The sequence below is a fragment of the Sebastes fasciatus genome, chromosome 24 (assembly GCF_043250625.1).
Source record: "Sebastes fasciatus isolate fSebFas1 chromosome 24, fSebFas1.pri, whole genome shotgun sequence".
Classification (NCBI taxonomy): Eukaryota; Metazoa; Chordata; class Actinopteri; order Perciformes; family Sebastidae; genus Sebastes; species Sebastes fasciatus.
Window position 1 is genome coordinate 2,138,396 of NC_133818.1, and position 14,467 is coordinate 2,152,862.

Here is a 14,467-nt window from a genome sequence, read left to right on the forward strand (position 1 = left end):
AGCGATCCACGGGACGAGTTTAAACAGCGTTTAAAGATCTAGATGAACCAAACGGTGTGGCCACGCCTCGGTCATCACCGATAGGAGCCCGTCAGTTAACTAGTTCATAAGAAAGACTCACCTCTCAGACGGGTGCTTCGACCCATTCACACCAGTTCTACGTACGCAGGCACGACTGGGTTAAATGTTTACAGTATTTTACTGTACTTTATACGTCTTTATCACCACATTACTGAGGGAAATGTACTTTATACGTCTTTATCACCACATTACTGAGGGAAATGTACTTTATACGTCTTTATCACCACATTACTGAGGGAAATGTACTTTATACGTCTTTATCACCACATTACTGAGGGAAATGTACTTTATACGTCTTTATCACCACATTACTGAGGGAAATGTACTTTATACGTCTTTATCACCACATTACTGAGGGAAATGTACTTTATACGTCTTTATCACCACATTACTGAGGGAAATGTACTTTATACGTCTTTATCACCACATTACTGAGGGAAATGTACTTTTTACTGCGCTGCATTTATTCGACAGTACTTTATGGATTCAGATTTTCACGTTTTAATGTGATTATCTTTTTTATTTTGTATTTATTTAACATTACTAGATTTATTATGAGTATTATTTATTCTTTTTTTGTTTGTTATGTTTTTTTGTGTATTTCTCCTGTTTAGTTTTTTCATTGTTTTACCACCAAGTGTTACATTGTTGGTTTGTACACCAATAATAAAATAAAATAAAAAATAATACAAAAATAAAGTTAACTAAGTCTCATCTGACAACTAAAATATTATATATATATATATATATATATATTGTATACTATAAATTGTATATTATAAATAATAATATGCGTATATAAGAAAAGATAACTAGTCAATATGATTAAGTTAAATAAGTAAGTAATGAAATGGTATTGTGATTAAGTTATATTATAAGTAATGAATTGTTATTCTGGATTGATAACAAATTTATAGTTTGATAAGGATAATTATATCAGTAATTCATTTATATTTCTGTATGACAGAGATAAAAGGTAATAATTATAGTAAGACAAATTTGAGAAAATGTAATTAGAGTATATTTATGGCTTAATAATTATTAATGAATGACTTACGGAGAAGGGGATTAAATAAATTGTACTTCTCTCCTTTTCGAATATGTAAATCAAGGCATCAAGTGTAATAAATAATAAAGTAAATTAACTCTTATCTGACTATTAAAAATAAATAAATTTAAAATAAAAAGTAAAATAAAAAAATAAAGTAAACTAAGTCTCATCTGACTAATAATAATAAATAAATATAAATAAATATAAATGAAATAAAAAAATAACGTAAACTAAATCTCATCTGACTATAAAAAATAAGTAAATATAAATAAAACAATAACGTAAACTAAATCTCATCTGACTACTAAAAATAAGTAAATAAATATAAATAAATAAAGATAAAGTAAAACAACCTGAGTATTCTCACATTGTTGTATTGTACCTCATTTATATTAAAGATGGTAGAAATAACGGACTACATCCACAACGACAGTTGAATCAACACAAACTGAACATTATTAGCGTCATGAAGGAGAATTTATTATTATTATTATTATTATTATAGTTATAGTTAGGTGTACCTAATAAACTGACAACTGAGTGTATAAATTAAGCAAAAAATATAATGTTTATTTCTATAGATGTTCAATTAAAATAAGCAGAGATGTAGTTTTATATGTAATATTCTGATTAATTTTAACTCAGTGGATCAAATATTAATATTAATATTAGATATAGTTTGTGATAATGTGTACCTGCCAGCAGACGGTTCTGAGTCCAGGAAGTCCTCGTCCTGGGACAGAAACACACCAGACCACAGCAACAAAACAAGATGACATATTCACAACCTATAATAAAACAAATAAGGGACATATTTAGTTTAATAATTCATCAGTAATTGTGCACAGGTGAAATAAAGCAGCAGCAGCAGCAGCAGCAGAGAAAGAGCATCAACTGCACCATCTGGTGGTGGTTCCCATCCTGGTTCTGCTTCTGGTTCTCCACTTCACTCTCATTTCTCACTTTTAACACCATGAAATGCAGCTTTTGACATGCAACATATGGATTATCTAAATCACATTTGAGATAAAGACATAATGAATTACCTCCCAGCCCAGTTGAGACAGTATTTAATGATGAAGCCGAGGATTTAGTCAGTAAACCTTCACCTGGTCTAGAAGGGACTGGAGGGTTCATGATCACAGCAGATAGAGAACACCTGTGTTTGCTCCTGCAAGTACACCTGGGAAATGTAGTTCTGCATCAGAAGCTCCACAACATACAGCAGTGGAACAAGTACGTAGATCTACTACAATGCAAACTTAGTAGTTAAAGTAAAAGTACTCATTCTGCAGTAAAGTACCCCCTATTTTTAAGATTATTAGGATGCATCAATGTTAAAACAGTTAGTCAGATTTATCTGCTTTATACACAGTTTAGTGTAGTTCAGTGGTTCCCAACATAAGGGTCGGGCCCCTCCAGAGGTTCACCAGAAAACCCTGAGAGGTTTTATTTATTTTATTTTAATCATTTAAATAGAAACACTGCTTTTCTTTTTTACCACCGGTTTAATCTTTAACAATTTTATATAAATATATATTTATATATATATATATATAATATATATATAATAACCATCATTTATAAATTAATAAATAGTTAATTAAACTTAGTTAATTTAGTTATTTTATGTTGTTTTAGTTAATACTTATTTTATTAATTAAAATTAAAAATGTTTACTAATTAGTAGTAATGCTATAATTTCTGTTATTCCAAAAATAAACTGTTGCACACATTATAACATTTTATATATATATAATTATATATATGTGTATAAATAATTAATACACATCCATATTCTTAATTTATTTTTTATTTTAAATTCTTAATTTACTTAATTTATTTTTTTCTCTTTAATTTATTATATATATATATATTACATATTATATATATATTATATATATATATATATATATATGTATAAATAATTAATACACATCCATATTCTTTATTTATTTTGTATTCTTTATTTAAATTATAAATATATATATATATAGTATACAAACATTATTTGGATAGGTAGTTAATACTTTGTAAATGGTTATGTAATGTTTATAAACAAATGTTTTCTTATATGTTTACAAATATTTGGTAATTATTAACAAATACTTCATATAGTATATCAAATGTTATGTGTGCAACAATAAACTGATAATAAAGTTTATTAATGTAATCAGAATGTAATTGTTATCGTCTCTTATCAGCTATTATACAATATATAATTTATAAACTAATTATTTTATATTACACAAACTAATTAGTGATAAAAACGCATCAGAATGGAGGTAAATATTACACAAAAACATTAGTAATATGTATTAAAACTAAAATGAAAAAAGCTTTAGTCCACCATAGAAAAATATAAATTAAATTAAAGACAAAAAATGCATAAAGTTGTTTTAAAGAATGACAGAAAACAAGAGAATAGAAGTCTGATAGTTTATTTCTATCACAGGTGAAAGAGAACCAAACATGTAAATATATACAGTCATACACGGGGAAATAAAACATAAATATGGTGAAGCATGAAATCAAACCAGTCAACTAAAGAACAAACGGAGCCATGCATCGGGAGTGGTCAACGGAAAACATCGCCTATTTACAGCACCGCGTCTCGTCGATACGTCCACCGGAAGAAGCAGCGCGTGGTCGCGTTAGTGGTCGCGTTAGTGGTCCGGTTACATCCTTAAATAAAGGCACACATTCAGGAAATCAAACGTCACACTTTATAATAACCATCACGCAGAAATGATTAATTAAACTTAGTTATGTTACTGTTAACATTAATAATACTCATTATTAGTAACGTTATTTTAACTGTTTATTGTTGCACACATAACGTTTTATATACTTTATACTTAAGTATTTCTTAATGGTTATTTCTAAACTTTAAAGAAATAGTAAAACATCTATGAATATTATAGATATTTTTAACAATTTGTTAATGGTTTATTGTTAACAATCTATAAACATTATTTGGACTCTAATAAAGTTACAACTGATGATTATAACACATTATTAAATGTTTAATTGTATCATTAGTTTGTGTAATATGAAATAATTTAATTTAAATAAGTTGATTGTTGCACACATTTTAACATTTTATATACTATATTAAGTATTTGTTAGTGATTACTAAATGATGTGTAAACCTTTAACAAATTGTTATTAAAACATTATATAGATAGATGGACCAGAAACCAATTATTAACTATCTATCTAAATATGTTTATAGATGCTTTACAAAGTATTTATTAACCATTTAACAATGTGTTATAATCATCACTTACAACTTTACAATAGTCGTCCAAATAATATTTATTTTGTTAACAAAACAATAATTAACAATTAACAAATTGTTAAATCTATATAATGTTTATAGATGTTTTACAAGTAATATATTAATCAATAACAGATACTTTATATATATATATATATTAGTATATAAAATGTCATAATGTGTGCAACAATAAACTGTTAAAATAACATACTAATAATTAGTAAACATTATTAATTATTCGTCGTTTGTTAACGAGTTTAATCAACACTTTATAAGTATGGTTATTATAAAGTATGTTTTTAAATCTGGAGTTGCTTTTAGTGAAACTGACGACATTCGACAGCGACACAGATTCCTGTTTTGAACGCATGCGGTCGTAGTTTAGAAGTTGTATTTATAAATCACACTAGAAAAGAGTAAAGGGAAGTGACTCGGAGTCGCCTGAACACTCGGATCACTGGACGTGGACATGCCGTCGTAGTAGAGGACTTCAACATTCAGTCCGGTTAAAAGCTCATCGAGTCGTCATGACGACGGGCACTGGTACAGTACATTTAACAGTCCGAGTATTGAGATAAGATAAGGCCTTCAGTAACAGCATCCTTCACTTTCTGGGTTCAACACGTCGCATCAAAGACGGGAACTACGGTTAGTCGCTTCCTCGCTGATTGATGCCACTCTCGTGTCTGCGAGCCTGGTTTGTCTTTATTCTAACACTTTAACTGTCAGTACATTTTCTTTATTCAGTTTCAATAGAAAAACTTTCCCAGCAGGCAAAGTGGATTAGTTGTTCGATAGAAAACTAATTAGTAAATTTACGACTTTATAAATTTGCTAATTTGTGTTTTTTCCACATGAATTTACAATTTTAGAATTTTGCAAATTTGTGGGTTTTTTTCCATAAATTTATGACTTTATAATCTGAAAATTAGATTTTTCTAATAAATTTCCGACTTTATAATTTTGCAAATTTTAGTTTTTTCCCCATAAATGTACAACTTTATAATTGCGCAAATTCGATTGATTGGTTAAAATAACTACTGAAGTGGCGTTACGTAAGTATGGAAGCTACGAGACAAATAAGTCAACGTTTTGGTTAAAATAACTACGGAAGTGGCGTTACTTAAGTACGGAAGTTACGTGAAATATAAGTCAACGTTTGGGTTAAAATAACTACGGAAGTGGCGTTACTTAAGTACGGAAGTTACGAGACAAATAAGTCAACGTTAGGGTTAAAATAACTACGGAAGTGGAGTTACTTAAGTACGGAAGTTACGAGACAAATAAATCAACGTTTGGGTTAAAATAACTACAGAAGTGGCGTTACTTAAGTACGGAAGTTACGAGACAAATAAGTCAACGTTTTGGTTAAAATAACTACGGAAGTGGCGTTACTTAAGTACGGAAGTTACGTGAAATATAAGTCAACGTTTGGGTTAAAATAACTACGGAAGTGGCGTTACTTAAGTACGGAAGTTACGAGACAAATAAGTCAACGTTAGGGTTAAAATAACTACGGAAGTGGAGTTACTTAAGTACGGAAGTTACGAGACAAATAAATCAACGTTTGGGTTAAAATAACTACAGAAGTGGCGTTACTTAAGTACGGAAGTTACGAGACAAATAAGTCAACATTTGGGTTAAAATAACTACAGAGGTGGCGTTACTTAAGTACGGAAGTTACGTGAAATATAAGTCAACGTTTGGGTTAAAATAACTACGAAAGTGGCGTTACTTAAGTACGGAAGTTACGAGACAAATAAATCAACGTTTGGGTTAAAATAACTACAGAAGCACAAGGACGGAGGACCTGTGATGCCTCGTAATGTGCAAATTTCTAATGATGAATCAGATTCCGTATGCAGCAGCTCATCTCTACAGGCATGAGAGTGGTATTAATCTCTTCTCGTAGCGAACCCCCGAACTATTCCATTAAAACACTCGTTAATGCTCCTCTGTAGCGTTTGTTTGAACTCCCCTTGTGTGCCAGACGGGTGGAGTTTAGCTCCAGGAGAGTTCCACCAGTCAGAGGAGTGTCTCAGTGTTTGTCAGTATGGTAACTGATACAGCACACACACACACACTCTGGAGTTATTAGGCGCGTTAGTTAGTGTTATAATAAGCAGCAGTAACGTTTCATTATAGGTGCACTTTAAAAAAACAAATGACACTTCTGTACATTGACCAGCGAGAGCGTAATTTACAGTGCTTCGACGTGGAAATCCACGCTGGATTTCTCCAGAGTTTATTGCTAATGTCCAAAGATCAAACACTCCTTTCTTTATCCGTCCACGCTGGCACGTTTTACGATTCGTCGGTTAGCATCGGCGCTCGCTTTTAGTAGCATCCGATCATTCAGATTGTCAGTCTCTGTCAGATTCAGTCAAATATTTCACATTTCTAACGGTCGAAGTGACTTACATTCAATTTAGGAAGAGTTAAAACAGAAATAGGTTGTAAACACTACATTTGAGACCTTGATTTTGACCTTTAGATGACTTTTTTTAAGTGTAATATATAACATTAATTACAGTATTTTGGAATGAAACTCAACAAATCGCAGTAATGTGGACTTGATAAAATCACCAAACCAATAAAGTCCCAGTTTAAACACAACTGGACCTTTAGCTTCACAAAGAAATCCACTGTATCGTTTAAATATATATATATATATATATATATATATATAGAAGACAAAGGAGGTCCATGCGACACTTATCAGTTTCATTTCCATTTAAATCATCAAATTAATGTAAATTAAATTACTTTTTACTACATTTACAAAGATAACTTATTTAATAACTACTTTTTCTTTATATAAAAAAAGTTTCTTTATTGTTGTTTATGCTGATTAATCTGCCAATTAATCTAAACTGTTTTTTTCTCATAAATTATTAATTTATAATCTTACAAATTATTTTTTTTCTCATAAATTGAATTGTGTAAAACCTCCTACTCTACGTTAAGACTCTTAATTATGTAAGTTATAATTTAAATGATTCATCATTTAGCTGTTGGGGACATGCGTGAGATCGGAGGCGTATCGTTTATACATTATCTATATAGATCTATATCTATATAGATCTCTGAATCTATGGTCCATATAGAGTTCTAAACGGTAAATGAACTGATAAGTGTCACACTTCTATCTTCTGCTGGTCGTTGGGTCCCAAATAATACAACTTTAAATCACTGTAGTGCTTCAAATCATTGGCCAGCCAAATGATCACTCAATGGAAACTAACAGGAACTTCAGGATTTCACAGTTTTGTGAGAGCTATCACTAATAAGTTAACGAGTGCAACGGCAGCTCTCATTAAAGGTGTCAAAGGTTGGTTCTGTTTCTTCAGTTGGACCCTTGAATCCAGCCTCTTAAAGACTATAGTGCCACTTTGTTTAACACGTTCTTCGTTCAGATCGATCCACCGGGTACAACGAGGCAGTGGTTCAGGAAGGAGAAACACAGGTGAGATCCATTCAAAGCTCTTTACATTCAATATACAATAAGGTTTGATGTGTCAAAGCAAAACAGTTCAAAGAAGTGGGTTACTAAAAAAGGACTAAAAATACTGATGATTGCTCCGGCACTGAGAGGAGGGAAGGTACACCTCTTAGAAGTTTAAAGATACGTCAGGATCACCGAGGAGGAGAGGCGCTTTCTACGGTCGGCTCGGCTCCGCTGACGGAAGATACAAGTTTTAAGGCTCGTGACTCTAGCGGTAGGAAGAAGGAGATGGCGGTTCAGGTGGAGGTCCTGGTTCTGAAACGTCTTAGCTGCCAGGATCACCTTCAAGCTTTCAAGAAGATGGTGAAGAAGAATCTGGAGTTCCTCAAGACCGTCAGCAGCTGAAGGAATGAAATGGAAAGGAGAAGAAGACGCTGGCGGTCGGATCGGCCCGGTGGAATGAAAGGTGTTAGTAGGAGGAGATGTCGGAGGAGCTGCTGCTGTTGCTGGTGGAGGTCTGGGCTCTCTTGATGTACAGGTTGAGCAGCTTCATCTGTAGGAGGGAAACAGCAGCAGAGTTAGAGGACTCTCTCTGAAACACTCACCGCTACCGCTCCGTCTCCCTCCGCCGGTGATGTAACGTGTCATTTAACTGGATGCACTACCAAGAGAACATTCATGTTTTCCTATCGTACTGGAGATGATGCTCTCGCTGGGAACTTCTATTAGAGTCACAGGAAACAACCTTTACACCACATTATCGGCCGGGTCAGCTTCGACAACTCCTCGGCACTTTAACGGAGGACGGGCGGCTCATCAGACTCGTTACTGAGCTCGTTGCTCATTACTGAGCTCGTTACTGAGCTTGTTACTGAGCTCGTTGCTCGTTACTGAGCTCGTTGCTCATTACTGAGCTCGTTACTGAGCTCGTTGCTCGTTACTGAGCTCGTTACTGAGTTCGTTACGGTGCTCGTTACTGAGCTCGCTACGGAGCTCGTTACTGAGCTCGTTGCTCGTTACTGAGCTCGTTACTGAGCTCGTTGCTCATTACTGAGCTCGTTACTGAGCTCGTTGCTCGTTACTGAGCTCGTTACGGTGCTCGTTACTGAGCTCGCTACGGAGCTCGTTACTGAGCTCGTTGCTCGTTACTGAGCTCGTTGCTCGTTACTGAGCTCGTTGCTGAGCTCGTTACTGAGCTCGTTGCTCGTTACTGAGCTCGTTGCTCATTACTGAGCTCGTTACTGAGCTCGTTGCTCGTTACTGAGCTCGTTACTGAGCTCGTTACGGTGCTCGTTACTGAGCTCGCTACGGAGCTCGTTACTGAGCTCGTTGCTCGTTACTGAGCTCGTTGCTCGTTACTGAGCTCGTTACTGAGCTCGTTACGGAGCTCGTTGCTCGTTACTGAGCTCGTTGCTCGTTACTGAGCTCGTTGCTCGTTACGGAGCTCGTTGCTCGTTACTGAGCTCGTTGCTCGTTACTGAGCTCGTTATGTAGCTCGTTACGTAGCTCGTTACTGATCTTGTTACAGTATTTGTTACGGAGCTCGTTGCGGAGCTTGTTACTGAGCTTGTTACTGAGCTCGTTACTGATCTTGTTACTGAGCTCGTTACTGATCTTGTTACTGAGCTCGTTACTGAGCTCGTTGCTCGTTACTGATCTTGTTACTGAGCTCGTTACGGAGCTCGTTGCTCGTTACTGAGCTCGTTGCTCGTTACTGAGCTCGTTATGTAGCTCGTTACTGAGCTTGTTACAGTATTTGTTACGGAGCTCGTTGTGGAGCTTGCTACTGAGCTCGTTACGGAGCTCGTTGCTCGTTACTGAGCTCGTTACGGAGCTCGTTGCTCGTTACTGAGCTCGTTGCTCGTTACTGAGCTCGTTACGGAGCTCGTTGCTCGTTACTGAGCTCGTTGCTCGTTACTGAGCTCGTTATGTAGCTCGTTACGTAGCTCGTTACTGATCTTGTTACAGTATTTGTTACGGAGCTCGTTGCGGAGCTCGTTACTGATCTTGTTACTGAGCTCGTTACGGAGCTCGTTGCTCGTTACTGAGCTCGTTGCTCGTTACTGAGCTCGTTGCTCGTTACTGAGCTCGTTGCTCGTTACTGAGCTCGTTGCTCGTTACTGAGCTCGTTACTGAGCTCGTTATGTAGCTCGTTACGTAGCTCGTTACTGAGCTCGTTGCTCGTTACTGAGCTCGTTATGTAGCTCGTTACTGATCTTGTTACAGTATTTGTTACGGAGCTCGTTGCGGAGCTTGTTACTGAGCTCGTTACTGAGCTCGTTGCTCGTTACTGATCTTGTTACTGAGCTCGTTACGGAGCTCGTTGCTCGTTACTGAGCTCGTTGCTCGTTACTGAGCTCGTTACTGAGCTCGTTATGTAGCTCGTTACTGAGCTTGTTACAGTATTTGTTACGGAGCTCGTTGTGGAGCTTGCTACTGAGCTCGTTACGGAGCTCGTTGCTCGTTACTGAGCTCGTTACTGATCTTGTTACAGTATTTGTTACGGAGCTCGTTACTGATCTTGTTACTGAGCTCGTTACGGAGCTCGTTGCTCGTTACTGAGCTTGTTACTGAGCTCGTTACTGATCTTGTTACTGAGCTCGTTACGGAGCTCGTTGCTCGTTACTGAGCTTGTTACTGAGCTCGTTACTGATCTTGTTACTGAGCTCGTTACGGAGCTCGTTACAGTATTTGTTACTGAGCTCGTTACGGAGCTCGTTACTGCCTCTTGAGGCCGGAGCCATGAAAACACCCACTGAACCACTTGATAACACATTTCAGTATAGCTGAGGTTAATGCTCCATCAACGACGGCGTATTAGAGCTACTGTAGGTCAAAAATGATCATTACAGAGCCGGAGAAAAAACTCTGAGATTAAAGTCGCAAATTTATGAGAATAATCTCACAACATTTACGACTTTATAATCTTGATTATAATCTTGCAAATTTGTGAGTTTTTTTTCTCGTCTATTTGCCACTTTAATCTCAGAAATTCAGAGTTTTTTCTCGGAATATTCCCCCTCTCCCTCGGCTCCGTAACTTGACCTACAGCAGCTCTAATACGCCGTCGTATCTGGAGTGTTGTCAAACTGTATTATTTGATTGATCCACACAGGACTAATATTATTAGATATTGTTGGATGATTGTTTTATTGTTGGTCTTGATCTCAATGAGACTTCCAGAATCAATAACTGATGATAGATGTTGTGACAGAGTTTACCCGACCTACCAACGATCCTTAGATGTCACAGCTGGTGAGAAGCAGCGGCCAAACGTTGGGAATGTTTGGCCAGATGTTTGCTCTGTCTGCAGCTGGATGTCGAACCTCTGCTGATGAAATAAATGAGGGCTGAAAGACAGGAAATAGGTGTACCTTGCTGCCGGTCAGCTGAGCCAGGTAAGGCTTCAGCTCCTCTCCGATCACAGAGTAGATGGCCACCAGGCAGAAGACGCTGGCCTTCCTCACACTGCTCTCCGTGTTGTCGTAGCCCTGCGACAGCAGAACATTTCACTGAGTGAAACACTGGAGGAATCTCTGGACTCCTGAGACTTACAACACATGTCCCACCGACGGTGTCTCACCTGCAGGAGTCCAGGTATGATGTCAGACAGCAGCTGGTGCAGCGGCTCCTTGGTGATGCGTTCGATGGCCCTCGTCTGCATCTTGATGGCGGCCAGGTTGATGGGGTAGTCGGCCGTCTGCACGATGGGACAGAGGACCTTGATGCACTGCTCCGGGTGGATGGAGGCCGCCAGCGTGGAGGCCGCCTCCTCCGCCGCACGCACCACCTGCAGACGAGAGAGAGCATGATGTAGGGCAGGGTTCGGCAACCTTTACTATCAAAAGAGACAAATCTGTCTGGAGCCGCAAAACATTTACAGTGAGGTAGGGGCCACATTGAGGGGAAAAAATCTGAGATTTTAAGAATAAAGTCAGAATTTTACGAGAAAAAAGTCGTAATATTACGGGAATAAAAGAAACTACTCCTATACTGCCCTTGAAAAGCGCGTCCTCACCTCCTTGTGTGAGTCTTTATGAGCCTCCAGCGTCTTCATGATGGTGAGCTCGGCGTAGTTCTTGAAGCGGGCCGGCTGGTTCCTCAGGATCTCCTTCAGGACCCGCAGGGCCAGTGCCCGGATCGTGTGCTGAGAGAGAGAGACCAAGTCACATGTTCAAGACGACTTACAAGAGAAGCTTGCAGTTTACAGAGGAGACGGAAGACGGATTGCTGGGCCTCACGTCTTTGTCTCCCAGCGTCTCGAGCAGCAGCAGCAGCATGGTCTTGAAGTGTTCCTCCCACACCACCAGGCTGTCCTCTCGGGCCACTTTCAGCATCTCCAGCAGGGTCCCCCGCCGCTCCTCGGGGCCCCGCTCCCCAGCCTGGCCCTGGGACAGCTCCTTCAGCAGCTCCCCCACCAGCTGCAGCTGCTCGGCGGGGCTTGCTGCAGGACCAGTCGTACGGCAGATGTTAGATAAACGCTGTGTTACTTTGGGCAGAATTTAAGACCAGTTATGAAGTCAGTGTGAGATTAAAGTGGAAAGATGTATAAGGAAAAATTCACTAAGTTTGCATGATTATAAAGTCACAAAACTCGGAAATATAGGAGTGCAAAACCGTGGTAACGTCGCCCACGGCAACGTTTTTTTCTCAAAATTTGTGACTTCATAATCTCGCAAATTAGATTTTTTTTTCTAATAAATGTATGTCTGAAGTCTGAAGCTCAGATTTAAATCAACTAAAAAGATAAACAGACGTAGAAATGAAGTCGTCAGTTTGCTGTGTGGACGTTTTGGTTTTGAAACGCTCCTCAACAGAAGTTAGTTTTTCTCAGACTCAGTGATGCAACATGTCGTTACCGGGGAAGCTTTTGGGGTTCATCATCTTGTTTTCCACACATTCTTGTCTGCTGCCTGCAAACACAACATTTGTTGTTTAAAGACACAACCTGACAAACTAAACACCAACAGAAAGATGAATAACTTTGTGACCCGAAGAGGTTCTCACCGTCTCTCAGCTGCTCCACGGCGTCCTCGTACAGCGCCTCCTTCAGGGCGGCTTTGTCCAGGGTGCTGATGCCGTCCGTGTAGTTGTACGGGTTGTAGTCTCTGAAGCGAGGCCCGGCGAAGGAACGCGGCGAAGGCGTGTTCAGCAGCGACGTTTTGTTGTCCAGGGCCATGCGTCCTCCTCCCACCACGTCAGAGTCTGAGGATGCCCCAACGCCGCTCTGAAGAACGACATCATCACAACACCGAGATTACCCGACTTACCTCAGAAAGACTCACAGTATGAAACTGTTCCTAAACTGTAAACTGTCCTCCTCACCGTGCCGTCCCTCTTGCCGTCTCGCCTCAGCGGCTCCATCAGGTCTTCTTGGCTGCGGAAGCTGAAGTTCTGGATGGCCTCGGTGACGCCGCGGAGAGAGCTGTAGATCTCCTCTGTGTTCAGGTTCTCACTGTCGTACTCCAGCATGCTGCAGCGAGGGAGGAAGAAGACCATCCCGTGAGAGTTAGAGCTGCTTTCATCATCAGGGGGGAAACTCAACTCCAACATGATCCCACAACAATCGCTTCTCATTTGTGGAAGTACAGGAAACAGAAACGTACAAGGAAAAATACTGAATATTCTCTGAGATTAAAGTCACAAATTTACTGAAAAAAACTAGAATAGTAAAAGAGATTTAAATAAGGAAACTCTGGGATATTCTTGGAGATTAAAGATGTAAATTTGAAATAAAAAACCCACAAACATGACGTGATAGTACGTCACAGTAACGATTGAGGAACTTTCCTAGACATGGACCAAACTGAGTCCTTGCAGACTGTAACTGTAACTTTCTATTTGACACTTTGCAGAACAAAGCAGAAGTGGGTCTGAAACCCTTTTTGTCCATGACCAGGAAACAGACGGCACCGCAGAGTCACACTTTGAGTCCACGGTTTCTGTTTACCACAATGCATCAGTACACGTGCAGCCGTGCATGTTGACAAACTGACGCAGGCGGAGACGCACAGGTGAGTCGAGCACAGAGACGCCGACGACGACAAAGCAACGTTAAACCAAACGAACGGACGGCGACGGACAAGTTGAGCAGATGGAGACACAAACTGCTGCAGAAGTGAGGACAGATGAGACAGTTGGAGAGTTTCAGAGGTTTCACAGGACAACAGAGATGTCTCTCTCCGACTCGTTCAGCCCCTTCCGGAGCTTAACTTGAACGTTTTTAATTTATTATTCTATATTTGAAAAGAGTTGATCGGGGAGAGAGAATTTTGTGCACAAGTATATTTAAAAATATATTTTATGGATTGTTACAAGGATAAATACGACGGCGTGTTAGGGACATCGTAGGTTTAAAAATATAATAATAAAGAGAAAAAGCTTTAGAATTTCCAAGATTAAAAAAGTTAAAATACAAGAAAAAAACTCTGATATTCTCTGAGATTAAAATCACAAATTAACAAGAAAAAAACTCAAAAGATGTAGGTGAAAAAAAATATTATTCTATGAGATTTACGACAAGGAACTCAGATATTTTCTGAGACTAAAGTGGTAAATTCCAAGGAAAAACAAAAAAATGTAGGTGAAAAAAACTATATATTTAAAAAAA

The 14,467-nt window shown here is 38.3% G+C and overlaps 1 protein-coding gene across 26 annotated transcripts in view; it reads right to left on the reverse strand.

Annotated features, from left to right (window-relative positions):
• Positions 1 to 3,557: 3,557 nt before the first annotated feature.
• Positions 3,558 to 14,467, reverse strand: part of LOC141763243 (CLIP-associating protein 1-B-like) — a 49,870-nt gene continuing 38,960 nt past the window's right edge. For 20 of the 26 annotated variants that reach the window (XM_074627778.1, XM_074627788.1, XM_074627786.1 and 17 more), the window contains 8 exons: positions 13,183 to 13,330; positions 12,865 to 13,084; positions 12,717 to 12,770; positions 12,099 to 12,346; positions 11,876 to 12,004; positions 11,441 to 11,647; positions 11,232 to 11,348; positions 3,558 to 8,410 (listed from right to left, as the gene is read on the reverse strand). In XM_074627778.1, the coding sequence (XP_074483879.1) occupies positions 8,327 to 8,410; positions 11,232 to 11,348; positions 11,441 to 11,647; positions 11,876 to 12,004; positions 12,099 to 12,346; positions 12,717 to 12,770; positions 12,865 to 13,084; positions 13,183 to 13,330 (1,207 nt within the window). In that variant the 3' untranslated portion in view covers positions 3,558 to 8,326. The remainder of the gene's footprint in view (positions 8,411 to 11,231; positions 11,349 to 11,440; positions 11,648 to 11,875; positions 12,005 to 12,098; positions 12,347 to 12,716; positions 12,771 to 12,864; positions 13,085 to 13,182; positions 13,331 to 14,467) is intronic. The other 6 variants (XM_074627780.1, XM_074627798.1, XM_074627787.1 and 3 more) reach the window with 1 other exon arrangement.